The 14379-nt window shown below is 53.5% G+C and overlaps 5 protein-coding genes across 5 annotated transcripts; 4 read left to right on the top strand and 1 right to left on the bottom strand.

The window, feature by feature from the left end:
- Window positions 1–43: 43 nt before the first annotated feature.
- On the top strand, window positions 44–1096 carry BO66DRAFT_397555 (putative formin binding protein; the record flags this gene model as incomplete). The annotated part of the gene is made up of 2 exons (XM_025648605.1): window positions 44–67; window positions 170–1096. 2 exons carry the CDS (start codon window positions 44–46, stop codon window positions 1094–1096), a joined length of 951 nt encoding a protein of 316 aa, XP_025508806.1.
- A 1944-nt stretch (window positions 1097–3040) lies between these two features.
- On the top strand, window positions 3041–6379 carry BO66DRAFT_339838 (putative C6 finger domain protein). Its single transcript, XM_025644389.1, has 3 exons — window positions 3041–4228; window positions 4656–5061; window positions 5114–6379. The coding sequence occupies exons 1-3, from the start codon at window positions 3239–3241 to the stop codon at window positions 5974–5976; spliced, it is 2259 nt and encodes a 752-aa protein (XP_025508805.1). The 5' UTR covers window positions 3041–3238; the 3' UTR covers window positions 5977–6379.
- On the bottom strand, window positions 6310–7928 carry BO66DRAFT_387788 (D-mandelate dehydrogenase-like dehydrogenase). Its single transcript, XM_025646387.1, has 5 exons — window positions 7821–7928; window positions 7661–7747; window positions 7383–7597; window positions 6641–7302; window positions 6310–6568 (listed from the first exon to the last, which is right to left on the bottom strand). Exons 2-5 carry the CDS (start codon window positions 7711–7713, stop codon window positions 6470–6472), a joined length of 1029 nt encoding a protein of 342 aa, XP_025508804.1. The 5' UTR covers window positions 7714–7747; window positions 7821–7928; the 3' UTR covers window positions 6310–6469.
- A 2920-nt stretch (window positions 7929–10848) lies between these two features.
- Window positions 10849–11343, top strand: BO66DRAFT_434086 (uncharacterized protein; the record flags this gene model as incomplete). The annotated part of the gene is made up of 2 exons (XM_025650753.1): window positions 10849–11028; window positions 11095–11343. The coding sequence occupies 2 exons, from the start codon at window positions 10849–10851 to the stop codon at window positions 11341–11343; spliced, it is 429 nt and encodes a 142-aa protein (XP_025508803.1).
- A 62-nt stretch (window positions 11344–11405) lies between these two features.
- On the top strand, window positions 11406–11835 carry BO66DRAFT_70639 (uncharacterized protein). The gene has a single exon (XM_025653516.1). The coding sequence runs from the start codon at window positions 11443–11445 to the stop codon at window positions 11722–11724; it is 282 nt and encodes a 93-aa protein (XP_025508802.1). The 5' UTR covers window positions 11406–11442; the 3' UTR covers window positions 11725–11835.
- The last annotated feature ends 2544 nt before the right edge of the window (window positions 11836–14379 follow it).

Here is a 14379-nt window from a genome sequence, read left to right as displayed (position 1 = left end):
ATCTTAGCCTTCTTTGGTGAGAACTGGGCTGACACACGACAGCATGGCAGAATACTGGAAATCAGCAGTAAGCTTCCTTTCCCCTTCCTCCCTTCCTCTCAGCGCCCTCCGTTGCCCTTCCAAAAGCTCAAACTAAGCCACCTACTAAACTAACTCAATCTCTGCGAAGCCAAAATACTGGTGCAAGCAATGCAAGATCTTCATCCGCGACACTCCCTTCGAAAAAGCCCAACACGAAGCCACGGGCAAGCACCAAGGGAACCTCAAACGCTTCCTCCGCGACATCCACCGCAACAACGAGCAGCAGCAGCGCGAGTCGCAGCGCGCCAAGAGCGAGGTTGAGCGGCTGCGGCAGACGGTCGCGGGACTCAATGACCCCAGCAAAGGTGGCGATGCCGCAGGGGCACCGTGGCGGCAACGAGAGACCCCCAAACCCCAAGAGAGGCCGGTGTCGATGGAGGAGCGGAAACGGCAGATGGCGCAGTTGGCGGAAATGGGGGTGGCGATTCCGGACGAGTTCCGCGGGGAGATGGCCTTAGCGGGGACGTGGCAGACTGTTTCGGAGAAGGTGATTGATGGTGGGGAGGAGGGCGGTTCGAAGGCGGGGAGGTCGGTGGGAGTGCGCAAGCGCAAGTTGGAGGGTGGTTCTGGTGGTGGTGGTGATGCTGATGTTGATGAGGAGGAGGTGGAGGCGAAGAGGGAGGCGGAGAGGTTTGTCTCGAAGGGTTGGGGGTCGTCGGTTAGGAGGTATCCTGGGGCCAAGGAGGAGGACACGGATCTGGATGCGCTGCTGGCGTCGACGAGAGAGATAAAGAGGGTGAAGCCATCGGAGGTCAAGGCGGAAGCGGACGTGGATGCGAATCCGAGAACCCAGCAGGATGCAGAGCCCGCGGGGAAGGAATCAACCAAAGGCCACTTCGTGCCGATCAAGTCGGAGGGAGAAGGGCAGCCTGCAGAGTCGGGTGAAGCACCTACTGTCAAGGAGGAGCAGGCAGGGGGTGATACATCGTTGGAAACTGTACCGAAAACCGAGGCTGAAGAGCCAGCTGCTGGAGTTGTGTTCAAGAAACGCAAACCGAAGGTCATGAGGAAATGAGTGTGACACTCAATTATGCGATGGAACAGTTCAAAGGGCTGAGACGCCCTTGCTGAGGGAATTCGACGCCTGATCTACGATGCAATACGCATGCTGTCACTGGATGTTACATCCAGGAGTACACCAGCTGCATGAAATGTCTCAGCTGCAAATGGCATCAAGAGGGGCTCACTACAAGAGACTCATTAATGGTCACGGAACAAACCTCCACATGTACGTTGATGCCAAACAGCGTAACGGTGCTGATCTGGTTCATCTCGGGAGGTTCATCCATGAGCCTCGGGAGTGTTCTGGCAATTGGAGGAGCTCGGCGGGAACAGCAACTCCAATTGAACACCCAGACAACTGCAGATTTAGCCTTGGCGGGCAACTGAAACCGCATCACCAGAGCCGCACCCCATCTGTAGATATTACTTTTTCCAGTTATTGACCAAGCCAAAGCCTCGAAAATAGCTTGATGGTTTGAACAATTCACTTGAATTGGGTGGTGCGCAGATAGTAAATAAACAGCGCGCTAGAAATTACCGAAATGAATAAACTCAACTAAGAATACTGCAGAAATCCCAAAAGAACACAGAAACTAGATGTTAAGGAGAATGATAAGAATCACATAGTAATGGTTGTACAGTACCTTGTCAGTTGTTGAATATGGATTCAAGTCTGGTTGCCACTGACTGACTGACCACCGACCGTTGGACCCTTCCCTTTTTTTTTTGCATCGAATTTTTCTGCCCGTATTAATTTTCCCCGTCGGCGTAGTCGGCGCAGACCAAACCAAGAGTCCGGGGACTGACTCTCACTCACTCACTCACTCACTCAACTTCTTCTCTTTCTCCCTCTCTCTCACCCTCTCACTATTCTTTCGCGGCCCCGAAGCTCTCGCGCTCTCTCTGCCTCGCTCGTTTATCTGCGCAACAGCCTTTTCCTGTCGCATTCCCATTTTCCCCCTCCCACCCCCAAATGCGGAGATTATTTGGTGCCGCATTGCGTGTTTTGGTGCTATAGTCATTCGGCTCGCTTCTTTTCGCTTATCTGGCCCAGTGCATGGTGAGTAAACGAGAGCTTCTTCCCATTTGCTTGTCCCGATCCCTCCCCTCTGGCAGCCCCCCCGACACGCGCTCGACCTCTGTCTGCCTCGGTCATTGTGACTTGTCGACTCGCCGGTTTGTTTCTTCGACCGGGGTAAATTACTACCGGACTCGCATGGTATCTCGACCTCCGCCAGTGCACCATGTACGATTCTTCCGCCGTGGCAGTGCCGTCCTGGTAGGATCCGGGGAGGCTCTAGACGGTCGCATCCAGCGTTGCCCGGTCTGACAAGGCTGCACTGCCTCTTAGGACACAAGATGAAAGAGCTTGGATATTTGGACGGGGCTTGGTCAGGTTAGGGGACGGTAGCCAACGCATCGTGGATCGTACCAGCACCCTCCGTATGCGGACAATTTTCGAGGGAATCGCGTCGGAACTCGACACCCCGACAAATGCGCGAGCCAAAAGAACCGACCAGTCTCGACACCAACTGTTTGATACGAACAGCCATGATGTCCAAGGGTTGCCAGAGTGTCGTTGGGTCGCGTTAATCGGAATCAGCCCACTAACATGCTTTACCTTTTGAGTTAGAGAAACAGCACCCATCGGCTCCGCATTCCCTGCAAAGTCTTTGCTAGCGGTAAAAGTCATCCGTGGCCGACCTCGACCCGTCCGACAGACCGGAAAGCCTTTCCAAGGCTCGAATACATTTATTCTTATCGTACGCACGGGTGACAGAGGTGTCGAACTCTTATTGAGATGGCGGAGCCAACAGATTCGACGAATCCAGCAGAGGAGGCGCCCAAGCCGGCTCCCGAGCCGACTGAGATGCCTTCTGCTGAGCAGCCCTCTGCTCAGATGCCTCCTGCTGAAATTCCTCCTCCTCAAATACCTCCCGCTGAGCAGCCCTCTAATGGGCAGCCTGCCTCTGAACAGCCTCCTCATCAGCAACCCCCTCAGCAACAGCCTTCCCCTCAGCAGCCGCCCCATGAGCAGCCTATACATGAGCAGCCGCCCCACGAGCAGCCTCCCTATCAGCAGGCCCCTCATCAAGAATCTCCCCCTCAGCAACCCCCTCCTCAGCAGCCTCCTGCCGAACAGCCTCCCCTTGAGATGCCCTCGGTTCAGATGCCGTCAACTGAGCAGCACAGCAGCGAGCCGCCAGTAGACCACGCGCTTCCCCATATCGATACCTCACTCCCTCCAATCGATACGACTCTGCCAGCGATGGAGGAACACGAACGTCTCAGTCATGAACTGCCCCCAATCGATACGACGATACCGTCGCTTCCTCCAATCGATACATCTTTACCCCCGCTCGACACTACGCTTCCAGCTACGGACGGGCTTCATACCGAGGAACCCGATTTCTCGTTCCCGGAATTAAAACAAAGTGACACCGATGGCCATGGGGTGGACCATTCACACCCACCAGGAACGAATGGTTTCGACTTTCCCGATCACACGCCCCATTCCTCGACCCCCGCTCCCTCCTATCATCCTCCAGTGAACGACACGCATTCGCAGCAGCCCGCTCAGCAGGAGCACTCTCATTTGTCCCACCACACACATCAACATCAGCAGTCCCCACACCCAGGTCAACCGCCGCAACCCCATAACCACTACGAGCATCAATACTCCCACAACCAACATCATCCGCAGCAGCAGCACACGCCATCGCAGCATGGATCGCCATCTCAACACCAGCAAGGTCCGGGGCAGTCGACACCGACACAACCGCACCAGCAACAGCAACAGTACCAGCAGCACCAGAGCTCGGACATGTATCACAACCACCAATCCATGAGTGCGCCGTCGATGCAGACCATGGATCACCATTCGATGCAGGGACAGCACTCCCAAATGCCACAGGCCCCCATCGGTTCGCCCATGCCCTCAAACATGCCTCCGATGACGTCCGTTGGCCAGTACATGACGGGATACCCTACCAATGTTGGTCAAATGGGGATGAATGCCAACTCCCAGATGCGTTACCAGCTTCCGGGTGACCCTAACAAGATGTTGTCGGGCGGGAGACACAAGAAGGAGGTTAAGCGTCGGACGAAAACGGGGTGCCTAACGTGTCGTAAGCGACGAATCAAGGTATGTGCATTTGTGCAAGAATAGCATGTGTGATCTTTTTGATCGATAATGTGTGTTCTGTCGTGAGGGTTATTAATGTGGGGGAGGAAGAGGAGGGGAGGTGAAACTGAACTGCAAGGAGGGCGGGCGGGCGGACAGACAATGGCAGGCGGTCGCAACAGGCGAGTGTTCGCTTGCGCCGCCGCAAATGTTTGTTCGGCTCGCCGAACCCCGCCTGTCGCTTGTTGTTGTTCTCGCCCACTCACCACTGTTGCTGCTTTCCTCCCCGCCTAACTATTCACGCTCACATTTATTTTTTGATACCCTGAGCGGTCACTTCTTTGTGTCACTCTATACTCTTTTTGTTCTTCTTCTTTGACCTCTCCTCTGTGGATTTCGGGTTTGTACCCTTCATCGATATCCCCGCTAACTAATTAATGCACACTAGTGTGACGAGGGTCATCCTGTCTGTCGGAACTGTGTCAAGAGTAAACGGGAATGTCTTGGTTACGACCCCGTGTTTAAACAACAACCAACGCCTTCTGCTATTCAACCCGCCCCTAATCCGCATCCTTCTTTGGTGGTAAATCCTCAGGATCCTTCCACCTCTTATCCCCAAGCTCCTCCGGGCTACGTACCTGCCGCGTCGCAACCGTTCGCTCCTTCCGAATCGCCCAGCACGTCAACCGACCGTTACGATAGCTACGGAGCGCCCGTTGATCACTCCGCCGACGTGAACAACCAGCAGAACATGGCCAGCATACAGCATGCCGTTGAAGGAGGCCTGCAGCCGACGGTGAACCCGGCAGCAACCAATGCTACTGGCACCCCGTCGGAGGCCACCAGTTTTAGAGGTATACTCTTCTACCTACGATGGTGCTGTAAGCATGCTAACTCGGCCCGCAGTGAAACAAGTGCAGGTCAGCGACCTTCTTGCCCTGCGAGGAATTCCCCCTCCCCCTCCGCACCCCATCACATCGCTGCCGCCTAACCGGCTTGAGGAAATCCAAGCCGTGTTCCTCGCAACCTATGCTCCCGCCATAGACAAGTTTTTCGAAACCAGGTGGTTCCAGGATAAAGCGTTGCCTCATTTGCTGGCAAATGCACAGCTCATGGCGGAGTACTCCGCCTTGATCGATGCCTTCAACGACCCCAATCTGAATGACCCGAACGTGGTTGCTCGGTTGGAGAGTTTCGAAGCGTCAGTGGTGTGGAGCTCGATGACCTTGTGCCGTCATGTTATGAATGTGTCCGGAGGTGCTCAGCCTGAGTACGATTTGCTAGCGTCGGCGAAGAGGCTGGATGTGATTGAGGCAATGATCACGGGCGAACATTTAGACTCCAACCCTCTGAGCCAGTTTCCTACCCGGGAGCCGGCTGCTAATCCCCCCTCGCTGCCGGATCAGCTCACACAGCGGTCGTTGGACTTCTGGAGCGCCGTCGGATACTTCCTCACGCTACACGACAACGAAGCCAGCTCGGCCAAGGAGATCGACGATACCCTGGCCCGCTGCCGAACATTGTTGGACACGTACGAGAACCGAGATGTGATCTATTCAATCGCTATTGCGCGTCACCTGGGACAACGGTGGGCGGACTTTCCCCGCAGCTTCCCGCAACCGATCACGACGAACGAGAAGGACGCGGGAGCCAAGTTGTATGTCGCACAGAAGTTCCTCGAACAGGAGGCCGGCGGCAAGGGTACAACACAAGTGATCAAGCGCATCTGCGGCATGGTCGTTCGGTCCTGGATCGTTTCCCGGGAGTGACCAGCGGGGTGATTCATTCTTTCTGATGCGAGCAATTTGCGATCTGTCATATGAAAAGCGCGTCGGTACGCTGCGTACCGATTCACCATGTTCAACTAGACTTTCTGTCTGGTCATTGAGGGAGTTCCCGCCAACAGTAGTCGCGGGTGGATAGACCTCACACCTGCCAGGCGGGTTGGACATGGGTAGAGAAGTCACACCTGGGCCCGGAGTTACGCTTGGGATTGAGTTTTTTTACTTTTTGTGATTTTGGTAGCAGAAGGACGGGCAGTTCACGGCGTTTACGGCTGCATTACCTGAACAGGTGTCATAATTGCTTCGTGATATTGCTTTTGCCTGTGGAGAGGGGACTGTATGGGTTGGCGCTAGTGCCTAGACACTTCGTCTGAAGACAATGAAATAATGAGACCATTGTACATACACAAAAAAGCAGTCCGATTCTTAACCTCTATTAACGTTTCTATGCCGTATATACAATCTTGCAGCTTATCGTTTAAAGGTCTGCCTGCTCAGGAACGGGACTCTTCAACTTGCCCGTCTCCAAAGCGGAGCGAATATTGCCGATCGTCCATTCCTCCATCGCCGTTTGTGTCTGCAGTGAAAGACTCTGTTAGCCACTTTACTCTCAAACTAACAGACAGAAAAAGGAAAGGCAGAAACTCACCTCGACCGTCCAAGTCCCCATATGCGGCACAAGCACACAGTTGGGATTCCGCAACAAACCGGGATGCACCGCCGGCTCCTCCTCGAAGACATCCAACCCCGCGGAAAACACCTTCCCGGAGTCCAACGCCTGCACCAGCGCCTCCTCATCCATGACCGCGCCGCGCGCCGTGTTGACCACCACGACGCCATCCTTCATCTTGGCGAACTCGGCATGGCTGATGATGTGCCTCGTCTTCGGGTTGAGGGGCAGATTCAACGACAGGACGTCACTTCGCGCGAGCAGCTCGTCGAAGCTCACGTACTCCGCCCCGTCGGCCTGCTCGGCGCCCAGCGCGCGCCGGTTGTGGTAGATGACGCGCATCCCGAACGCCTCGGCCTTCCGCTTCAGGTTCCGCCCGATCCCGCCCATCCCCAGGATGCCCAGCGTCTTGCCCTGCGGGTCGTGGCCCAGCGCTGGCAGGGTGCTGCCGGGCTTGCCCCGGAAGTCCCCGGTGCGGAGGTTCTGCATGCCCGCGTTGAAGTTGCGGAGCGCGCCCAGGATCAGGAACATGTTGACGTCGGCGGTGGCGTTGTCCGGTGCTGTGGGCACGTTGGAGACCCGAATGGGTTGGGGAGCGCGGGATGTGCAGGCTGGGATCGAGATTTGGTCGTAGCCCGCTCCTATTCTGGGTATTAGTTTGGGGGAGGGGTTGGGGTGGTGGTAAGGGGAGGAAAGGCTGGGGCTAGGCGCAAGCACGCACCGCAATGAGCAATCCACACCAATGACGAGGGCAGCACGTCGATTATCTCCTGGTCGAAGAGGCCGGTGATGTTGATGGATCCCAGGGTGCGGTAGGCCGCGACGACGCCGTCGTACTTCCCGGACTTGCATTCTTGGATGAATTCCTCGCGGTTGGTGGCGGTCGTTTCGAGGAGGTCGGCGATGTCGCTGAGGCCCGTCCAGGTGGCGTATGCGCTGGGATGGGGTTAGTGGTGGTGGCTGGTCACTTGGTTTGCTGGTAAAGGAGGGGGGACGCACTGGTCGATCTTTCCGATCAGCAGGACCTTGGGTTTGGGGTTGGTTGAGCCCATTGTTGCGGTGTTGTGCGGGTTGTACTGTACTGTACTACGAGCTGGTGAGATGGTGTCGATTGAGCTATGGTATAAGGTAAGGTGATGAGGGGTAGTTCAAAACATGCCTTGAGAATTGCTGCCCTGTGTGCAGCTGGAAAGAAAGTGGGGTAGACAAGAGATTTATAGATGGCCGACACACGGAATGCAATACCCCGAACGGAAAAGAGTTTCGGGTGTAGACCGTGCAGAAGATCGATAGCACTGCCTGACGGTGCAAGTGATAGGGAAATTCGATAACGCGAGCTCTGAAGGTCGACCCCACGTGCCCCGCGCGCCCTTCGCACCTGCAGTGACTTATCGCTCGGCTTCCTTTCCGAGTGGTTCCTGTCCTTGATTGGTGGAAGATTGGTCTTGATAGGGCGTCTCCTGCCAGCTCTCGGCCGACTCGCTTATTCGGTTGGTATATACTGTAGTTACTGTCTGGGGGTGGCTAGGAGTAGCTTATTCACTGCTGGTCTGGGTGAATAGATCCTGCATTTTCTTGAGGAGGATGTTGATTGACGGTGTGAATTGTTGCTAGATGGGGTATTCACCGGGCAGGAAGCTGCGCTTTCATTGAAGGCTGCAGCTACACAGCTGGATCTTCAATACTTAAGCTCCTCCGGTTTCTTCTTCCTCTTCCTCTCCTTCCTCTTCCGCTTCTCCTCTGTATCCAACTTCCTTACACACTGAGTCTGTACTTCTTCTCTCATTCTTCTTCTTCCATCTTCCATCTTCCACCTTCCATCTTCAAGAGTCAATATGAGAAGTCAGGCTTGTACTTGGTATCCTTCAAATACATCAAACGTTGGCTCATGTTCCCCTATTCTCAAGCCCACATCGTCGAAGCCAAATCAGAAGTAGTCCTTGGCAATCTATCTTCTCTTTCCTGAAGCTCAATCATACATTCATAACCAGGCATTCAGAACTTGATCTCTACCGAGATTGGAGACGTTATCTCTAAACTGTGTACGACTTCATCGTGCTTGTTCTTCCTGCCACAATTTTGAGACAGCAAGGCTCTCAAAGCATTGATCTCCGGGCCAAATCTCCCGTCATGGAATCAGACTTGCTAAACATCACAGGGCATCCATTTTTAAGCCATAGTACCGAAATACCTGACTCTGGTGTCAACCCAACAGAAACAGCATCTCTGGGGCCCGTGCGCCCACGCAAACATCATTATCACCTTCATTTTCACACTTCTGCTCTTGTTATCTTTCTCGATGGGCATTCCCTATACTTCAATTCAGACTGCAATGGCTTCAGCTCAGCCATTCCGCCTTACTTTCATTGGAGAGCTCTTATGAATAAATCAACAAATCACGCGGCATCCGGCACAATGGGGGCATTGCACTGGAGAATCATGAGGCGAAGCGAAGGCCATAGAATGCCTGGCATGGACATGCCAGTAGCATTCGGCAGCCATGGCACAGGTAATATATTCGATCAGTCTATCAGCTTAATTTCCAGAGAGACCGGAATCAGGTCCATAAGAAGTGCCAGCATCGCAAAGGGCTGGAGAGAATGGGCGTTCATGTCGAAGAATTGTTAAGTTTGTACCCAAGGTGTCAACTATTAATCGAGGCTGGACTGATACTTCGCTAGCTCATCATGGATGATAGAGGCTGAGCGCCTTGGGAAGGCGGGAGCAGCAGAGAAAGTGGAGGTAGCGCGCCAGCTTATGAAGGCAAGCAAGCTTTGCCAGGCCGTTGAACTTCACATACAGGCTCAGTGCAAGGAACAGGGAGCGTCCAAGGGCGGCGATATCGGGGATGGTCTCGCTGTTATGGCTGCGAGCTATCTTGAGGACGGCATGGAAGCCCTGGAAGAGGACTGTCAAGACTCTGATAAGCTTATGGAAGCCCTGACCCACCTGTTTGGGCAAATCAGCCGTGGCGGGGAATCTCGAAGCTATGAGAAGTCCCGTCGAAAGGTCTCGAATATCATGATGCGCAAGATTGATATTGTGGTAAACCAATCCACTGACCATGCCCGAGATGTGGCGGCGAGAGCTTCCAGATACCTTATCATCAACGAGGCGACTTTCTTTCATGATCCAGAATGGTTGTTTGTCTTGACAAAACTTCCTTGAGGAAGTAGCATCCTTCTCGTCGGAGACTACAACCAGCTGTCGCCAATGTGCTTTACACCTCAGGGTCGTGAAGCATGATTCAGCTCGGCTGTCGAAAGGCTCATTGAGAAGGACTATCAGGCCTCCATACTCAACATACAGTACAGAAGCAAACACATATTCACGAGACCACGTCGAAGGTTTTTCACGATGGAGCAGGAGACAGCTTCGCTCTCCAGCGGAGATGGGGCACGAATCTCACGGCTTCTTAATCTTTGGGAAGATAACTACATTTCAGATTGATATGGCTTTCAAGCGTATCACCGGTGACATTCAGGAGGTTATATTAGCAACATATGACACATCAGTCAACACTGGTATCACCGTACAGCTGTGAGGGACCAGATGCACCAGAGCCACTTCCAAGAAAGAAAAAGAAGAGCAATACAAATTTGACCTCTCTTCGGTCGGATGAGCAGCAAGCTATAAAGAGAAGCGTGACTGCTCCGCAGCCCCCGAGCCGGCAGCCAGATTGCAGCTGTCGAACAGCCAGGAAAGAGATGAAGGTATGTGACAGTCTGATGTGCATCTCATGTTCACCACGTTGGTTAAATGGCAGCAACAGGCTGACTGTCTTCATAGGTGCTTGGCAGCTTCGTATCGAACCGATAAGATATAATTCATGTCCGGATTCTGGAAAGGGTTGTTCTGAACCCCGTTATCTCTACTCCGATCAAGAGAGGCGACGTCGCCAACAACATATTTGCTGCCATTACTAAGTACTCAAGTCAGAACACGAGCCCCGTGCGAGGTCGGCAATGGCAATATGAATTGATGGGTCGGCTTCAATCCAGATTGATTATATGCTTTATACGAAAGTCTATATGCGAGCTTCTTAAACCCATATCCAGTTCCATATGCTTGGCTTTATATCACCAGCATACGAAGTCAAGGCCATTTCAAAAGAAAGCGAAGCATAACCTCCAGACTACTTACTTGAAAGCCTGACATGTTCGACATCCCGAGATTCGACCAGCCCGATGCGCCAGCAATCGCCCAGGCTAAGCGGGCGGCGCCTGCACTGGTTCTTCTGCTCCCTCGCCCACGAGGACGGCCTCGCCAACCGGCTCCGGGAGCGTCTCGCCCAGCTGGACCACGGTTTCACCTACTACCAACTGCACATGCGCACCGACACCTCACAGATGCCCTTCATAAGCGACGTCCAGAATGCCTAATGGCTCGCGTGGGATTCGCCCAAGCTCCAGTACATTGCCTGCTACCTGCAGGTGGCGAGGTACTTCGTCGCTTCCAGGAACAAGAGCCCGCCGCGCATCATCTTCTTCTGCCGCTGGCCCCTCACGCAGAGGGTTCTCGCCATGTTCCTTCAGATGCTCGGCATCGGCATCTGCCAGATGTGGGCCTACCAGTCCCCGGAGGAGCGAGGCAACGTCGCAGCCACGTTCACCAGCAAGGACAGCGGTGCGGAGGTGCTCGTGGCCACGTACCGCCTGGCCTCCGTCGGCCTCAACCTCTAGGGTGAGTGTGCGACGGTGGTGCTCGTCGAGCCCGGCCTCCGTCAATTGATGGGCTAATATAACGGAACTGCCGCACAATGCGGCCGAATACTCGCATTGATGGCTTCTTCGATATGTACTCCGTTGTCTTCATTCACCCCGTGTGCTTACTGCAAGGAACCAAAACTCCCGAAATTCCAGAAAAGTCGGACCAAGGAGCAGGCGCGGCAGCTGTCTCGGGACTTCGACAATGTGTGGTGGCATGCGGTCTGCCACCGACAAGACCAGCCCGAAACCCGGGTTCTCGTCATCATGTCGAGCAGAACATTGAAGAGTACTCCGGCTTGTGAAGATCCGTCTGCCGTGCATGTCACGGAAGACACTCCATACTCTTCCTGCTGAGATTTATTATCTGTCAGAACGAAACAGGACATCAATGAAGGCCCCACAAGTATATATGAGAGGTGACAGGTGATGCGTAGACTCTTTCTCCACCACGAAGTTAGAGAGAAGCGAGGGTCTCACGCGCACGATGACACTTCAGAGGACTGCAAGGACCTCCACGAGGGCAAATGGACTGCTGAGCTTTGAAGGAGAACCCCTCACAGACACTGAGTGGTACGATGAGGGCTTATCGTTATTATTCAGCTGCTCTGTAAGAACATTTAGCGCGGCTTGCCACCAATCATCCGAATGTGCTGCTCAATGCCGCTCACTGGTACGGACTAGACTCTACCAAGCCATCAACCACCCAGGAAATGGAGAGGGGTGTCATCTAGTCCGATTACCTATCTGGCGACGCTTACAAAGCTTGGTAGGATCAAATGCAAGCACACACCAATTATGACCAGCCCACTCAAAGCCAATAAAGAGCACGGGGATAGGTCCCCAGAGCCTATATGATCTACGTCGGAGTCACAACTATCTCTATATGAGGCAACTTTTCCAGCTTCCAGCCGCCGGGAACAGGTGTCATCGGAAAGGGAGCTTTCTATGAGATGTCTCCCGAGAGAGACGGTTTGTTTGGGATTTGACCCATGTTGATGCAAACAACGAGGGCTGAAGTTTGGACTTTTGACTGAAAGAGGTATTCAGTCCTTATGCCCAGCACCGGATGATTCCGACAATTATCGTATGGGTAGGGAACAGAGTCGAGTCAGTTAGGAAGACCCAGATCTGGTCAGAACCTCGAACGAATCTTTCACCTTGTCGATAAGAGGAAGGCCCATGCGTGACACCCACAAAGAACTTGAGGAGGGGACAATGCGCATGATATAACTTCAGGTTATCGCACTTGGGACAATCGATGCTTCTCACCATCGAGGGTGTGGCCATGTGCACCGCCCATTTCTACAACGCTCTGCAGCAGGAAAGGCTTGCCCTAAGTGATCCGTCCTGATTGTGGGGCTGAGATTGAACACCGTCAAAGAGGGAGGGCCAAAGAACGTGACAGTGAAAACCGCCCCCTAGTGATGAGAGGGAAAGTGTCATCTACGCAGGAGCATAGCGCGGACAGCGATTCCCGATCGTTGCGTCTGCACTAGAAGGAAGAAAGTGCTTGGCGTCTTTTTTTCCCGGTTCCCGCCCGATTTCTTTCGTGGTCCCTTCATCCTCCGTGAACCTAGCTTTAGTTATAACAATTGACCCGCCAGAAGTGTCAGAATTTTCTCGCAGGAGAAAGAGGAAGACATGAGCCTCCAATCTGGCACTACGGTGACCCACCACCCTTACCACAGCCGCCATTGGAGAGGCAAGTCGCCATTCCACCAGCTCAAACAGATTTATGGCCACGAGTATTTGCATTCTGGGATCCCGGCAATGGCATCTGGCCCCCGTACGGTGTTCGCCTCTGCGATGCCTGGGTGTACGTCGCAATCAAAAAATATCACCGGCCGAACGAACAGCCAGAGCTCCGGGCGATTTCGACACTGAGGGCAGAATTCGTGCCAACAGGGTCCCCGTCGGTCGTACATTCGTTTTCCATATGCATGGCCTATACTTTTTTGCCCAGTATAAGGGCTGGTATATACTATGTGGAGGAGAAGCGGCGCACTCAAACCAAGGGAAATTACTGCTGGTCAGTGCTCAAGCGTGAGCTGCAGCATGGTCTGGCGGGCGTTTACAATAGCAGTCAGGCTTGGTATACTATGTACGGCATTGTAGCAGTTGGTGACAAGGCCTGGATACAGGTTCCCGGTCAACTCTGGCGGCGTGGCTTCCTTGGAATCCAATCTTGGATGCCCCCCTCGACCTGACGCGCCTGGTCTGAGTATCCATACAGACTAAGATCGGATACATGAGCTGGTAAGGATAATCAGGCGTCAAGATGGACACTGAGCGACAGGCAACCCTACAACGAGGGTTCACCCAAAGCTCCAGCATGGACGGAGAATCCACACCACAGAGGCGAGACCTAAAACAGATGATCTCCCTTGCACCATGATATCGCTGTCAACGGCGACAGCAGAAGTAAGAAGCAAGGAGACCCATCTCCTTCAAATCATTATCAAGTTCAAACAGGCACTCTCTCATGCAGGCCGATGGAATTCGCCGTGACAAGACAAAATGCTCACAAAGCCACGGACATTTTCTCTTTTACTCAAAGATAAGTCGTTCTATGTCTTTGAATGAGAGGCTTGACGTACATCACGATACTGGCGAACAGGTCATACGGATTGTAATCCCTCATTCTCAACGCTAGTTCCAAACTCTTCAGAATGAGGTTCATGTTGACACCTGTGACTCGGGACTGCCTACCCTCTGATGAGGAATTCGCATAAAGCGGATTACGAAAGCAGATAATACGCGAAGTCAGATGTCTAACTCGGAGCCTGGGTCCGTGTGGACGATACCAACTGGCTTGAGTTTCTTTGGTATCGAGAACTTCCTGATGAAGTAATCGTTCCTGATATAGCCGATGCGACCTTTGAGAGTGACGACGATGCTTTATTCGATACAGCTGACTCAGCTGTAGATGAATCTGACCAAGCCGACGACAATGAGATTGCTGACAGTCCCATTCCAGTAGATGATACCCAGCTCTAAGCGGAAGCCAAG

This window comes from Aspergillus aculeatinus (genome assembly GCF_003184765.1).
Source record: "Aspergillus aculeatinus CBS 121060 unplaced genomic scaffold BO66scaffold_2, whole genome shotgun sequence".
NCBI lineage: Eukaryota > Fungi > Ascomycota > Eurotiomycetes > Eurotiales > Aspergillaceae > Aspergillus > Aspergillus aculeatinus.
Note: the sequence above shows the minus strand (reverse complement) of the source record. Positions and strands in the feature narration are given on the sequence as shown.